The sequence below is a fragment of the Haliotis cracherodii genome, unplaced genomic scaffold (genome assembly GCF_022045235.1).
Source record: "Haliotis cracherodii isolate W230 unplaced genomic scaffold, xgHalCrac1.p SCAF_14, whole genome shotgun sequence".
In the NCBI taxonomy this organism is placed as follows: domain Eukaryota; kingdom Metazoa; phylum Mollusca; class Gastropoda; order Lepetellida; family Haliotidae; genus Haliotis; species Haliotis cracherodii.
In genome coordinates this window covers 8,620,275-8,635,460 of record NW_027266269.1, presented here as the reverse complement: position 1 = coordinate 8,635,460, position 15,186 = coordinate 8,620,275, and the positions used below count along the sequence as shown (strand labels likewise).

Genomic DNA, 15,186 nt, shown 5'->3' with positions numbered 1-15,186 from the left:
TGAAGCAATCACTTTATCATACGGTCATGTCGAGTGTATTTTGGTCACTCTGAATCTTTATTCAGACGGAGATCTATTCATGGTTCAACATGACGTTAAAGAGGCACGCTTTTACGAATTTAAATAATGGAAGACAATGTCATCCAGGCTCATACCGTCACAATAATAGAATGCCTGAGTCAATATCTCCACTTGAGATAAGAACGTTCACCTGTTTTCCACAATAAAGGACAGTGGCTAACATGCATAACAACCTGAAAATTGTACATCGTGAAACGATGTGAAATTCCCTCGCCATTTATTGGGAAAATCGGCCTCTCGAAACAACACTGCTCTATTTTAAGCAAATAAAATAGGGCTTTGAATCATCAAACACATGAAATCCTTATCTTGTCCATGATCGAGGTACTTTTTATGGCCCCAACATCATCCAGTTCCAGCATGGTTGGTCCTGGTAGAAAACAACTGAATAATGACCCCTCTGGTCTTTGAATATAATGGTATTTAAATAACATTGTGCACGTGGCTCTATTGTTTTGTGTCAGATTATTAACTTATGAATAAGTATATGCGTATTAACATGTAGAGTCTGGGTTTCTTACACCAAGGATATTTTCATTCAGACACTATTTCTTATGACCTTTTTGCAATGTTTTCTCTAGAATTGTGTTAGTATGGTATCTGCAATGATCTCTGGTCTTGAAATGGACCCATGAAGGCCATGTCTGACAACTCTCTCTTTTACTACGTTTGTTAACCAGAACCAATGCATTGTTCAGTAGAATAGTAAGTGAGTGAGAGTTAATGCTTCACGTCACATCGGCAATATTTCAGCCATATCGTGACGAGAAATTATACATTTTTAATACATATATGTTTGCTAAATTAAAACCTGTCATCGATGGACAGTAAAATTACTAGAATATTACAGATTAATATGTAAAACTAGCATGCAACTATAAAAAGATATCACTATAAATAACGGTACAATAGAAAAAAGGGCTATAGATAGCTGAACGTAGATCACCATGCTAGTGTCCATTGGGACTTAGAGTACTTTTGCTACCTGCATAGTAGAATAGTAAAATATGCTCAATAGTCACCCCACTCTGTCCCCTATATTATTGTGATGTTATATCAGCATCTTTAATTCAGCACTTTCTGCTATATTGTAAACTTGTGTATTGGTACAACCATGGTCACTGTAATATTCTTATGATGATGGACAGTGTCCTTTTTCTACAGGGGTAGCTTTATCGGGACAGTGCCCTTTTGTTAGAACATTTACATCGCAGACAGTGAAATGGCAACAGCTGATATCCGTGAAGTGTTCACCAAGAAACAGCTGTTTGACTCTTTAAAAGTGAAATCAGGTGGTACAATCAATTCACAGACTGCTAACTGCAACGCTTTGGATAAATATAAGGGTGGTTATTCATTCCAGAGTCAGTACATCAGAGAGCTGCCATCCGAGGTTATTTCGAATCGTTTAGCAAACTACAATACAGAGCTGCCATCCTAGAATATTTCTGAAGTGGTAAGTAAACTACAAGAGAGAGCAGCCATCCTAGATTATTTCTGCAGTGGTGAGTAAACAACAAGAGAGGGCTGCTATCCTAGATTAGTTCTGGAGCGGAAAGTAAACTGCAATAGAGAACTGCCATCCTAGATTAGGATGTACACGGTATGTACACCACATGAGAGAGATACCATCCCAGGTTAATTCTGACTCGGAAAGTAAACTGCAATAGTTACCTTCTTTATGTTACAGTCGGTAGTTTAACTACAAAAGAAAGGTGCGATCTCGGGTTACTCTTTCACTCCATGATGAAACTACAAGAGAAAGATATAATCCTGGGTTATTTTCTGAGTCTGTAATAAAACTGCAACAGTAAGTTGTGTTGCTGCAGTTAGTAGTTAAACTACAAAAGATAGCTGTTCCAATAATTGACACTGGGAGTAAACTACAACAGTTAGCTGCTAGAGTTTTTCTGACTCGGTAATTAAACTACAAGAGAGCTAGCATCCTGGGTGTATTTTTTCTCTATAAGTAAACTACAAGAGAGCTACAACAGTGAGTGAGTTAAGATTTATAGTCACATCGGCAATATTTCAGCCATATCGTGACTAAATCAGGTTGTACAGTAATAATACATAAATATAGACATAAATATATAAAATCTGTCGTCAATGGACAGTAAAAAAACTAGAGTATCACAGCTATAAATATAAAACTAGTAAGTAACTGTCAAATTTTGACTAATCAGTATGATACATTATAAAAGTTGGCTAGAGATCACCTGCAACCAAAGTCAAGTCGCCATACAAGGGACCACGGGGACTTACGGTACATCTGCTTCCCTCTGGCTACTGGTGATTGTTAGAAAGTTTAAGCCAAAGCATTTAAAAACAAACAAGTATTCTGCAAATAAATCCATGGAAAATGAAAAATACTTTCAATGTTATCTGCTAGATTTTTTTCTGACTCGGTAATTAAACTACAAGGTAGAGCTGCCATCTTTGTTAGTTCTAGAAGAGAAATATACCATCCAAGGTTATTTCCGACTCGGTAAGTAAACTCCAACTGAGGGCTAGCATCCTACAAGACAGCTACAACAGTGAGCTACCGTACAGGGTTAAATGTGACTCGGTAATTAAACTACAAAAATAAGCTAACATCTTAATTTTTTTCTAACTGCAACAGTTAGTTGCCATCCTAGATTATTTGTGACTCTACAAGAGAGATCAGACATCTTAGTCTTTGTAAACGAGAACAGAGTATAATTCTGACATGTATCGTCTTTCCCTTCGCCCTCAGCTCAAGACACAAACGCCAAAGACTATTCTGCCCGTGTTTACTTTCAGATCAACGCATTATTAACCATGTGGGCTTCCTTCCTGGTAATTGTTCTTGTTCAGTGTGCAGGCGCCACAGAGGTGAGTAAAATGGCGTTGAAGGTACCAATCACATACATGCAGAATGAGTGTAATGTGTGGCTGTCTTTAGAACTATATCCAGTAAAACTTTCAAAAACAGGACTATTTATCCTCGGTGTTACGGCCATGGTATTTGTGAGTCATGCTTATAGCTCACTCGACTCAAAGTCACCATGGCCTTCTTGTCCGTGGTCAATCATCAGTCATCCGTCGTAAACATCTTTTCAGAAACCGTTGTATCGATGAATCTGACACTTCACATGTATGTATATCCCAAGGATGATGCCCCCATTTGTTCATGAATTCACCATGAACAAAATACTTCCGTCCATAACTCACCAGCTGGTATTCACAATTTAATGAAATACTGCAAATATTGATTTGACCTTTGTGTTAACGCCCTGTATCATGCGCAGACACAAATTTGGCCTAATTTATGTAAAACTTGTCATGCCTTCCGACTGATAATGAGAATTAAGATTTGTTTCGACGTGCGTTCGATTTTCAATATGATTGCAGCCATGTCGAAAACACAGCCAACTGTGGCTCATACTCTTCCCTTTTCGTTCAAAAGTAAATAACGGTTTGCATGATTTGTTGACTGTTTGTTTTGTCTTGTTGACATCTTTAATTTCTTCTTTTGACCATGCACTCGTTATGAATCTGTTGCCATGTGAGCATGTTCTCTGAAATTGGCCCATTAAGTAGTAAGCTGAATATTGCCAGGTATGTTTCTTCTTTTGCCGACGTCATATCATGTTCAAGTGTTAGTTTTTGGTCCTCAGTGTTTATCATATCTGAAAGTCACGTAATTCATTGCTGATCGAATACAGGACTATTTGGGGTTTGTTACCACTACCCGCAAGTAAACACCAAAACTTATTTAGCATAGTATCACGGAATATTTTTGAAATAGAATTAACCCAACCTCCTTTCGAAATTGGTTAGAAAAGAACCCATTTCTTTGGACGATGTCCCTAGATCCGACCTCGGTCGTATGCATACTGATCCATAACAGCAAGTGATGTAAATCACATGTTCAACATGCATCAAACGTTACTTATGACGCTGTGTTATGATTGTTAATTTCCAGTATGCTCCCATCACTGATACACCCCAGCAGGCTGGTACATAATGTACTATATCAGTGCGGTCATAACACAGAATGTTTTGCACTTATTGTTGACTTCCAATGGCACTGATACACCTCAGCATGCTGGTACATAGTGTGCTATATCTATAACACTGTATAACACTGTATGATTTGCACTGACTGTTAACTTCCAGTATGCTCACGGCACTGATACACCCCAGCATGCTGGAACATAGTGTGCTATATCATTGCAGTCTTAACACTGTATGCTTTGCACTAACTGTTAACTTCCAGTATGCCCACGGCACTGTGACGCCAGGTGGTGGAGAGATAGTCCCCATGGACATCGCCCTTGACCAGGACTCCATGTTGACCTACCCCGGGACACCCGATCCTCCCCAAGACTGCTTCAAACAAACTATCAACTTGCATGATTTTACAAAGGTACTTGTCTAGCTGTCCAGGACTTTGTTGAAAATCGAGGATCAATGTAAAATGTTTTTTCCTATAAAAAAGTAGAACCAATTACTTTCATGTTTATTGTCATGTGTTCGAAATGTGTGTCATTTCTTTAGGCATACTTGATGTAACGTTGTCGAATTAATGTATTGGATATGCTTACAGGGCCTAGTGGCTATTAAGATTATAGAGAAGAGTACGTGTTTTGTGAAGACGACTGACGAGACTTATGAAGACGTCAAGCAGATCGTGGACGACATAAACAAGGTAGGCTGTTTGCATGTATGTTTTTATGTTTGTTGTTTAAGCCACTTTCAGTCAATAATGCTCCGTTAACGAGGTGTGATTAATCTAATCCAAACCTCACAAAGACAGATTTGACCTTATAATAAGAATTATGGTTAAATTTTCAACATAATCACTGGCATTCTAGAAGATGGTGAGTAGGTAGGAAAACATTCAACTTTATGGATAACAACTTCTGGTTTATCGTATGTTTTGCACACTTATCTAGCTGGAGTGACAACAACCAAGTGATGGTAGACATATTCGCATAACATGTTGTAATATGCAGCAGATTATCATCAACAAAATTTAATAGATGACAAGTAGCTTATGAGTAACTGGATGTAGCCAAATGTACAGTAAGAACACCAAATTTGATAATTAGATCTTCATATGTAGCCGAGATGAAATGGCTGTTGGATCAGCTTCAGACAGAACCAAATTATGACGAAAAATGTTGTGCATGGCGTCTTGCAGGTTCCTACTGGGATACACAATGTATTGAAAATGAGTGAGTGAGTGAGTTTAATTAGTAAGTAAGTCACGTCAGCAATATTTCTGCCATAATGTGACTTGAACGAGTTAGACAATATTAATACAAACTGTCGACAAAGGACAGTATAATAACTGGCAATATATCACAGACTGACTTAAAACTAGTTGAAGAACATTAAAACTATCTCCATACTAGGGACCAAGGGACTTACGGTACCTCTGCTACCTGCATGGTTCCCCAGCAGGATTTACACCTTTACCAATGTTACTGGTGATTGTTGCAAGTTTAGCGAGAGAATAAAATCAACAAATATTCTGCAGTTAAAATAGAGGTAGATATAAATATACTTTGAAAGAGGTGGTCTCACATACCCTCTCAGGGGGACAATAATTTGTATTGAAAATGAACAAACCCACATAACGTCATTCTTCATTTACGAGGTGAAGATACGGGTGGAAAGACATTTATTCCGTACGTCACACGTGTACCGTAAAGGTCGATCTCGTCTCGTTCTTTTCGTTTTGATTGGATAACCGTGACCTCTGTCACGCCAGAACTACATTTGTCATTCACAAAACAAATCACGAAACGGCATTCGCTTTTACAACTACAAGGCAGATCTGAAGGAATCTCATGAAAACGAGAAACATTTACACACACTTTATTAAATCGAAGAAACTCGTCACAAGCATCAAATTCGCTTTACATTTTGTATTAGTTATGCACAGAGGTACTACTGACCTTAGGTAATCGAGCTATAGCCATATGCCGGTAGATTGAGGGTACCTTTGAGAATAACACACCCAACCACTTTCGCGACTTTAAATATGATGTAACGTAAACGGTTAAGCGAGGGCAAATAAACCCCGTCTGAACTACATAGACAGATCTCTCGACTTACGTCTGATGCTCTGCTCGTGCCATCAGTGTCCCTATTCGAAGTATACTTTTGTGACATTGCCTCCGAAGATGTTTTTCATGAATGAGCACACACAACTCCACGACCAGATCACTTAAAGTGAACATTCAAAAATTCTGTGGAAGTGTGCCTGACTTCTGTTTTTGTTGCCCAAACATCCCAAATGTGAAAATAACTTTCCCTATTGATCTCTTGCGCAAAAACGCTGTGAGTAGATTACGGTTGTCTTTTCTCATTCCGATGGTGACCTTGGCATTCGTTCGAAGCAGTCACTGACATGTAAGCAGATTTGAGTTTGTTGATGTTCACGTCTTCAGTACAGCGTCATACAGTTGACATAATCGTCTTGGGCCTCTTATTTCCTTCTCAAAATGGTACAGACAGGATATAAATTCCGCTTATAGATCAAGGAAACCAAACTATTTTGATTGGACAGCCGTGACCCCGGCGGCGCGAAGGTCTGAAATTCAAAGAGCAGTGCTTTCTGACTTTTTAAGTTTTCTTACAATTTTCATGGGTTCTAACAACAATTGGCTTGACTTACTATAAGTTGAATCAATTCATTAAATTAGATCTTGAGCGTTGATGCTGTCATATTTGAATGCACAACGGCAAGAACAAGTTGTTAATGCGTATGCATAAAAAATGTCAACAATGACTATATTTGGGCACATATCAACTTTCACGTGAAATAGATTTGCAGCCGGTTTCAGTTTTGTCTGTTCACTAACGAAAGTCTTTATGCATTTACACCTAAATACATAATTTACTTGGGTCATATATACAATTCCACACTCATTCTCGTTAGATACCATTATTACGAGATTCCGGGGTAGAATAGGTCTTCAGCAACCTATGCTTGCCGTAAAAGGTGATTATGCTTGTCGTACAAGGCGACTAACGGGATCGGGTGGTCTGGCTCGCTGACTTGGTTGATGCATGTCATCTATCTCAATTGCGCGGATCGATGCTCATGATATTTACTGGATTGTCTGGTCCAGAATCGATTATTTACAGACCGCCGTCATATAGCTGGAATATTGCTGAGTGCAGCGTTAAACAACAAATCAACCAACCAACCAACCATTATTACGAAACTTTCATTCGGCCATATATTATACAAAGTCCACTCGTTTCGTAAAATGGTATCTAACGATGATGAGTGTAGCATTCTCTATTGACACCACATGTCTTCTAAATAGGGAGAGACAGCCCCAAAGGTTCAGGCGACAGAGGAGTGGGCCACTCCCTCCACACCTATACCGAGTGAAGAAGTCGTCGGGACAGTGGGCGAAAAGATCGCTAACTTCTGTACTGGTTATGAGGTCTATTTGCTCGAAGATGGAAAAGTCATCAAGGCTGTCAGAGGCAATACGCATTTATCGAATCCTTATATGTCTATATATCTCCTCAGACACAGCTAACACACACATCTGGCCTTTTCCGCCCAGAATAATGGCATTCCTCACCATATTAATACTATCAGACTTGTTTCGTTTGGTAACATGTTAAGAATGGTTGGGGAAACTGCATGTGAAAAGTTGATTGGTGATTAGTTCAATACTTTATTTCATCTGGAACTTTGGTACTAATGCAAGTAGGTTGGCGACATTTAAAAAAAAAAAGCATGGCTCTTGTTACTTATTCAGGGTACGGTTGGCTTACTAAAACATTTACATGTTCATATATGGCATACATCAGATTAAATATATCGTCCGTGTCAACCAATGAATGTTCCTGTTACAGATGTGTCCATATCTAGAAGGCAGAACATCGAGGGAACAGTGGCTCGGGCCGCGAATGGCTGGTGTCTATTTTGTTTGAAATGTAAAGTCTCCGCGTAAAGCCTATGTAAAGCTTGCAATAAAGCTTTGATTCAAACCCTGTTCATGTTATTACCACATATGATAGCATGTACTTTTATATATATCTAATATATCTGGTTAAGATAATTTCTTAACAACAACCCGATATGATTTCACTGTATAAAGGTGTCAAGTGATAAATAAATTATCATTGTAAAAAAGAAATAAAAGATAATAGTTAATGCACGGTTTGGTGGAATAAAAGTTTCAAAAACATAGTTATATATTCATATCTTATATGTCTAGAGCAATGCAAGCTTCTTCAAGTCGATTGAAAGAGTATGTCCTATCTTCTTTCTTCAGCCCTAGATAGACGTTGGTCAAAATACTCATGCCTTATCTTTTGCCAGAAGAATTTTTTTTGAGGTAAACGGAGTAGTAAATAAACTGTTTAAAAAAGGGTGGTAATCGGAAATAACTTAAACTTTTCAAACTTAAAAGGGATATTAGATTCTAGTAATAGAAATCTTGAAGGACAATAGGGGTAAGACAATAGGGGTGAGACAATAGGGGTGAGACAATAGGGCGAGACAATAGGGGTGAGACAATAGGGTGAGACAATAGGGGTGAGACAATAGGGGTGAGACAACTCTGGCAGCAGCTGGCCAGATACAGCCAACGTGGTCGGCGACCTATAACATCGACACACACATGTCATGTTCCAGACGTATTCCATGGGGAAAGGTCTCGGCTCATGGCATTCTGTGGATGTTGGGCTGCTGGAGGTGACAATTGACGATTCGTCCTGAAAGACAGAACGTCGACCAACATTTCTTGCAAACGGGATGACGAAGGGTTTCAGTTTGTTTTCTGGATAGTTATGCCCAGTGACCTTTCCTTTGCTCAATATAGAGTGGTGTTCGCTCAATTATAGTGACGCCACCCCACACAATAACCAATCTTCTGCCAAATCTGTCATGAGGCCTCATTTTGACATTTGCTTAATGCACATTTCGACGATTACCCCATAACCCATTGATATCTGTGGGCAATATGGTAATTTGTAAGAGGCGGCATAACATGTCGCCGTCAAGTATGAACATGAGTGAATATGGTTATACGCCAATTTAAGCAAAATCCCAGCAATATCACAGCGAGGAACACCAGAAATTGGCTTCACACATTGTTCACATGTTGGGAATCGAACCCGGGTTGTGGAAGAGACATTGCCAGAGAAGATTTAGAGCTAATTGAGGCTGATTAAATTAAAATTAAAAATGAGATAAGTAATAGGTGATGAAACATGGGTCTACTAGTATGATCCCAAGTCAAAACGTCTATCCATAGAATGACACCTTTCCATTTCCCCGGCACCAAAGAATTGTGAGTGAGTGAGTTAATATTTAAAGTCACATCAGCAATATTTCAGCCACATTGCGACTTGAACAAGTTATAGCATATATAAAAAATTGTTGTCAAAGGACAGTACAACAACTAGCAATATATCTTGGATTATAACTTTAAAACTAGTTTTAGAACAATAACATGATTTGATTATTACAGACGGCACATTATAAAAATAGGCTATTGATCACCAACAACTAAAGTAAGGCCGCCATACCAGGGACCATGGAGACTTACAGTACCTTTGCTACCTGCATGGACCCCGGCAGGATTTATACCATCCCTTCAGCTACTGATCATTATTGAGAAATTAAGCCAAAATTGAAACAAACAATCATTCTACGATTAAAAACCTGGTATATATAAAATACTTTTCAATGAAGTGGGCTTACACACCCTCTCTGGGGGACAATAATTTTACGTTACTTCAACCCCCATCAAGGGTACAACCACTAATAATCTCAGTTCATAATTTTATACTACCAATTTATAAAATATAACAATTTCTACATCAAAATTCAATTTCCTTTTCAAATCCAATAATTAAATGAAAGTTTATGTTAAAAAGATCCTTGAGTGATGAAACGTTGAAATATTGATCCTTTTTGATGGAAAAATCAACAAACTCAAGCAGGACATGCTTGACTGTGATTCTTTCATCACAAAGAATGGAGGATCCTCACCTTTTAAAATGTATTCAAAATTTTAACGTAAATGGCTAATACGACATCGTCTTAAAATCACCTCTTCAAATCTGAAAGCAGCAGCATCAGCCATTGTATTACCAACAATTCCAACATGGCTGAGTAACGAACAAAAGACGATGCCATATTGGCCAGTAGCGAGGTTATTATGTAGTTCTATGATGTCAAGTAAAATTGGATGCTGACACGAAGTATATTTAATAACCTGAAGACAGGAGAGAGAGTGAATTCAATCATATGAATTCCTTATCTTTATTCTGTTTAGTAACATATTCTAAAGCAGTTAAAATGGCCTTTGATTCAGCTGTGAAAATGGATGAGTTATCGGGTAATCGAGTTGATAAAGTTCTGGATCCAATGATAGTGGCGCTGTCAACAGCATCACCATCCTTGGATCCATTAGTAAAAATAGATTTGTAAGTATCATATTCACACCTTAACTGATTGTATTCCTGTTGATATTGTAGTTGATAAGTTTCAACGGCCTCAACGTATAGGCTGTCAATAGGAGAAGTTATGAAAGGTGCAAGACAAAGTCTTAGACCCTGGTGATGTATGGGATCGAGTAATTTAAGGTTTCTTTTACAAGCTCCACCATAGATGATGGAGCCATAACCAAGCTTAGAACGGACAAGAGATCTATATAAGTGAAGGAGTGTCGTTTGATCTCCTCCCCACTTGGAATTAGAAACAACCTTTAATAATTCTAGTGCCTTCAGACATTTAGCTTTCAAATATTTGATATGTGGTAAAAACGTATTCCTAAAAAATTAGCTTCTTTTACAACTTTAATTGGAGTTCCAGCTAGATGTAAATCAGGGTCCCTATGTGGTTTATATTTTCGACAGAAATGAATGCAATTTGTTTCAGAAATAGAAAACTTAAATCTGTTTTCCTCTTTCCCAATTATTGATTTTATCCAGACAAAGTTGCAATTTTCTCTCAATCGTGTGCATATTTTTACCTCGACATGATACATTAAAATCATCAACGAACACAGACCCGTCAAAAGAGTCATATAAAACCGTGGATGAAATATATATTTTTATGCTAAACAACGTTACTGATAACATGCTACCTTGTGGGACACCTTGATCTTGATCGTAAAAATCAGACATGGTGGATCCTTACACGGACCTGGAAATTTCTATCTGTTAAAAACTCAGATACAAAATTAGGCAAACGCCCTCTCAATCCCATTGCATCAAGATCTTTTAAAATTCCATGTTTCCAGGTGGTATCATACGCTTTTTCTAAATCGAAAAATATTGATACCGCATGTTGTTTAGTAATTAAAGCATGTTTTACAAATGTTTCCAGTCTAACCAAATAGTCAACAGTACTTCTATTTTTCCTAAAACCACACTGAATATCTGTTAAAAGATTATCTGTTTCCAAATACCATATAAGTTGGTTATTCACCATTCTTTCCATAGTCCTGCTCACACAGCTAGTAAGCGATATCAGCCTATAATTAGAAGGATCAGTATGATCACGGCCTGGTTTTGGTATTGCTATTACAACAGCATTCGCCATGATGAAGGGAAATTCCCCGTTGTCCAGATATGATCGAAAATAGTCAATACTGTTTCTAAGCATGTCTCGGGTAAATGCAGCGGTATGCAGCTCATGGATGGAAACAATTTCATTATAATCCTCACCATTATCAGAATTACAGAATTACTTATTTAAGTATTAACAGGGCTATGTATCACATCCTGTTTTACAATGATGGAGGATCCTCCAGTGGCCCTATTACCAGAAGGAGATCAAAAATGCTATGCAATGAACTGACGTAGGTTAAAAATTAACTGTCTGCGTTAGATAGGTTTCTTGTAGAAAGAATGTTGATGGTTTTAAGTCCTGTACAAAAACCAGTAATTCATTAAAATTATTCTTTAGGCCTCTACAATTCCACTGTACAACATGTGAAGATTGTATTTAAATGTAATAATCTCATACCAACTTTGACTGGAGTATGTCCAATAGTTTTTAAGATATTGTAGTAAACGTCGGTACCCTAAATTACCTTCCAGACTATAGTCTGCTCAGCTTGATGTAAAAATGTTCATCAAAACGTCGCTATATGCAATAAATCAGAAGTTGTTATCCTCAAAGTTGTACTGTTTGTTATTCGGGGGGCACTCATGAAGAGCAACCTCCTCGTTGTGAGTGCTGGATAGCGCTAATAGCTCTTCCCCCTTGTGGACTTGCGGTAGAATTTGTCCACAGCACCCAATTGCTGGTCGTATGAGGCGACTAAATTGGGCAACCCGTTTGCCGTGGGTTGTGCCCCTGTGTCGGTGGAGGACGGGATTCTGGTGGTTGAGGGCACTGGAGCCAGGAACCAGTGTTCGTTTGCCCAACACACCACTTTGACCCTTACTTCACCCAGACGGGTGGTAGAATTGGCCCGATTCTATCAATCGGCTGGTCACGCCATGCCCTGTGCTTGGAATATTTGGAAGTCGAAATATCATATCCAACAGTTTGAATTCATGAACTACGATAGCCCTATTTATACATAGTTGTATTTTGCCTAGAGTCCTATGCCAGAAGGCAGTGGCTCACGGGCCAATCTGGTAATATTGACCTCTGAGTTCTGTGATTCTTGAGAGAGGTGTCATGGGCCGAACCAGCCTGACGCTTATTCTTTTAGTTCTCATAGCTATTTAAGTCTCTATCTGATGGAGTATAACATCCCTGTAACCCTGGTGTTGCAGGCTGCCTTCCACTGCAACACCGTCCTTGTTGACTCTCGATGGTGGGTGGGGAGCAGGGATGCTCACAACAATGTCTCACAACAAGCAATCTGGTTCATCCAAAAACAACAAACGTAGACATGTAGATTGTACTTCCTCTGATGAAGAAGTACACATATCTCCTGACACATCTCAAGATTCCTGGCCAAGATTCATCGTCATTGCCTCTGCAGACGGTAATCCATTGCCACTCAATCTTTTTGCTATCTCCCTTCACTTTAAAGGTGCATGTGGAGAAGTAAAGAATGTCACACGCCTTCGTACAGGTTCACTGTTAGTCGAATGTGCACGGAGACAACAATCTGTTTATCTGTTGTCCTTACAACAGTTTGTTAACACAAAGGTTGTTGTCTCAGTGCACAGGACACTGAATTCCAAAAAAAGTTATCATCAGAGACTGCGCCCGTTGTCTGGCCGACATAAGCGAAGAGGAAATAGCTACTGAGTTGAAAAGACAAGGAGTTACTGAAGTTAAACGATTTACAAGGAAGAAGCAATATGGGACAATTACACAAACTAACACTTACCTTTTCAATTTTTCTCTTTCAGTCCTTCCCACTTCTATTAAAGCCGGATACTTCCACATCGGAGTGGATGTCTACGTACCTAACCCGCTCCGTTGCTTCAATTGCCAGCAATAGCATGCTTCTGTTGTGGTGGCGCCCATGACAGCTCCGAGTGCACAAACAACATCCATTGTGTTAAATGCAGCGGAGAGCACATGGCATCTTCCAAATTATAACCAAAGTTTGAATTTGAATCAAAGATTCTAAAAAATAAATACAGCAACAATATTTCATATCATGAAGCAAAAAAGTTAGTACCTCTTCAATCACAGACTCCTTTGACTAAAACCTATTCAGCAGCAGCTTCCTCTCCTTCATCAATCAAAACATCTGTTCAGTGTCAGACTTCAATCTATTGGGTTAATGATCAACAGGTCTTCCCTGATCCCATTATCTCTGTTCCAGGAACATCAACATCGAAGACCCAAACAGATTTTCTACCATCTATACCCAGATTAGAATCTACATCAGAAACTACTGATACCATTATACAAATTGAGACTGTTGAGGGCACTGTCCGCTTGACAAAAAAGGAAAAGAACAGATAAAGAAAAGAGCCAAGTCCCTCCAACACTTGGAGGTGCCTTCTCGAGAATTTTGTCTAACCCTGTTGAAGTTCACAACTCATTTGAACCTCTGTAGATGGAGGTCACTTCTTCCAACTCCATACCTGGGAGTGATCCTCCCTCACGTTCACGATCACCAGTTGAGCCACTTTGAGTAGCTCTTCTAATATTATCCAATGGAATTGCAGAGGATTGAGGAACAATTTCAATGATTTGCAATTATTAATACAAGATGATAAACCATCATCATTTTGCCTCCAAGAGACTTACAATCTAATTGATATCAGACAATATAGTTCGCATATAATTTCTTTTCACCTCCGGGTGCTAAAGCAACTGGAGGTGCTTCTATCTTGGTGAGACAGGGTCTTAATTACAGACCTGTAACTCTTGATACCCCACTTCAAGCTGTTGCTGTCCGTATAACTATGCACATTGTTTTTACCTTATGCTCTATTTACATCCTTCCATCGTCTTCTATGAAGCAGACTGAACTTCAGGCACTATATGACCAGCTCCCGAAGCCATGTATTATTATGGGCGATTTCAATGGACATAATCCGCTTTGGGGCAGTATTCATACAAGCAACAAAGGAAAGACCATAGAAGATTTCATTTCTGATAACGAGTGCATATATAATGATGGTTCGGACACTTATCTATATCCTGGTACAGGTACTTAATCATCCCTGGATTTATCAATTACAGATTCCGAAATACTAAATGAATTTGAATGGTCGGTCCATGATGACCTCTGTGGAAGTGACAATTTCCCTACTATTTTAAAGCCTGTGACACCATCTGATGCTGCTCCATCATCCAGATGGAACTTTAATAAAGCTAACTGGGCTTTATATGGAACTATCTGTACAAACAGACTTCAACCTAATCTTTTTATTGGTGTTTCTGATCCTGTAAACTGTTTTTCTGATGAATTAACCAAAATTGCTGATGAACTTATTCCTAAGTCATCTGTGGTTCCCCACATACGAACACCATGGTTTAATGATGCCTGCAAACAAGCTACGAAGGCCAGGAAAAAGGCCGAGCATTATTTCCGTCGCCATCCAATGGTGCATAATCTTAATACATTGAAGATTATCAATGCCCAAACCAGGCGCACATTTAAGCAAAACAAACGCTAATCTTGGCAACAATGTGTATCGAAAATAAATTCGCGTACACAATTG

The 15,186-nt window shown here is 38.8% G+C and overlaps 1 protein-coding gene across 1 annotated transcript; it reads left to right on the top strand.

Moving 5' to 3' along the window:
• The first annotated feature begins 2,883 nt into the window (after positions 1-2,883).
• Positions 2,884-13,911, top strand: LOC139460201 (uncharacterized). Its single transcript, XM_071241710.1, has 6 exons — positions 2,884-2,937; positions 4,325-4,474; positions 4,655-4,756; positions 7,392-7,550; positions 12,826-12,866; positions 13,836-13,911. The coding sequence occupies exons 1-6, from the start codon at positions 2,884-2,886 to the stop codon at positions 13,909-13,911; spliced, it is 582 nt and encodes a 193-aa protein (XP_071097811.1).
• Positions 13,912-15,186: the final 1,275 nt, after the last annotated feature.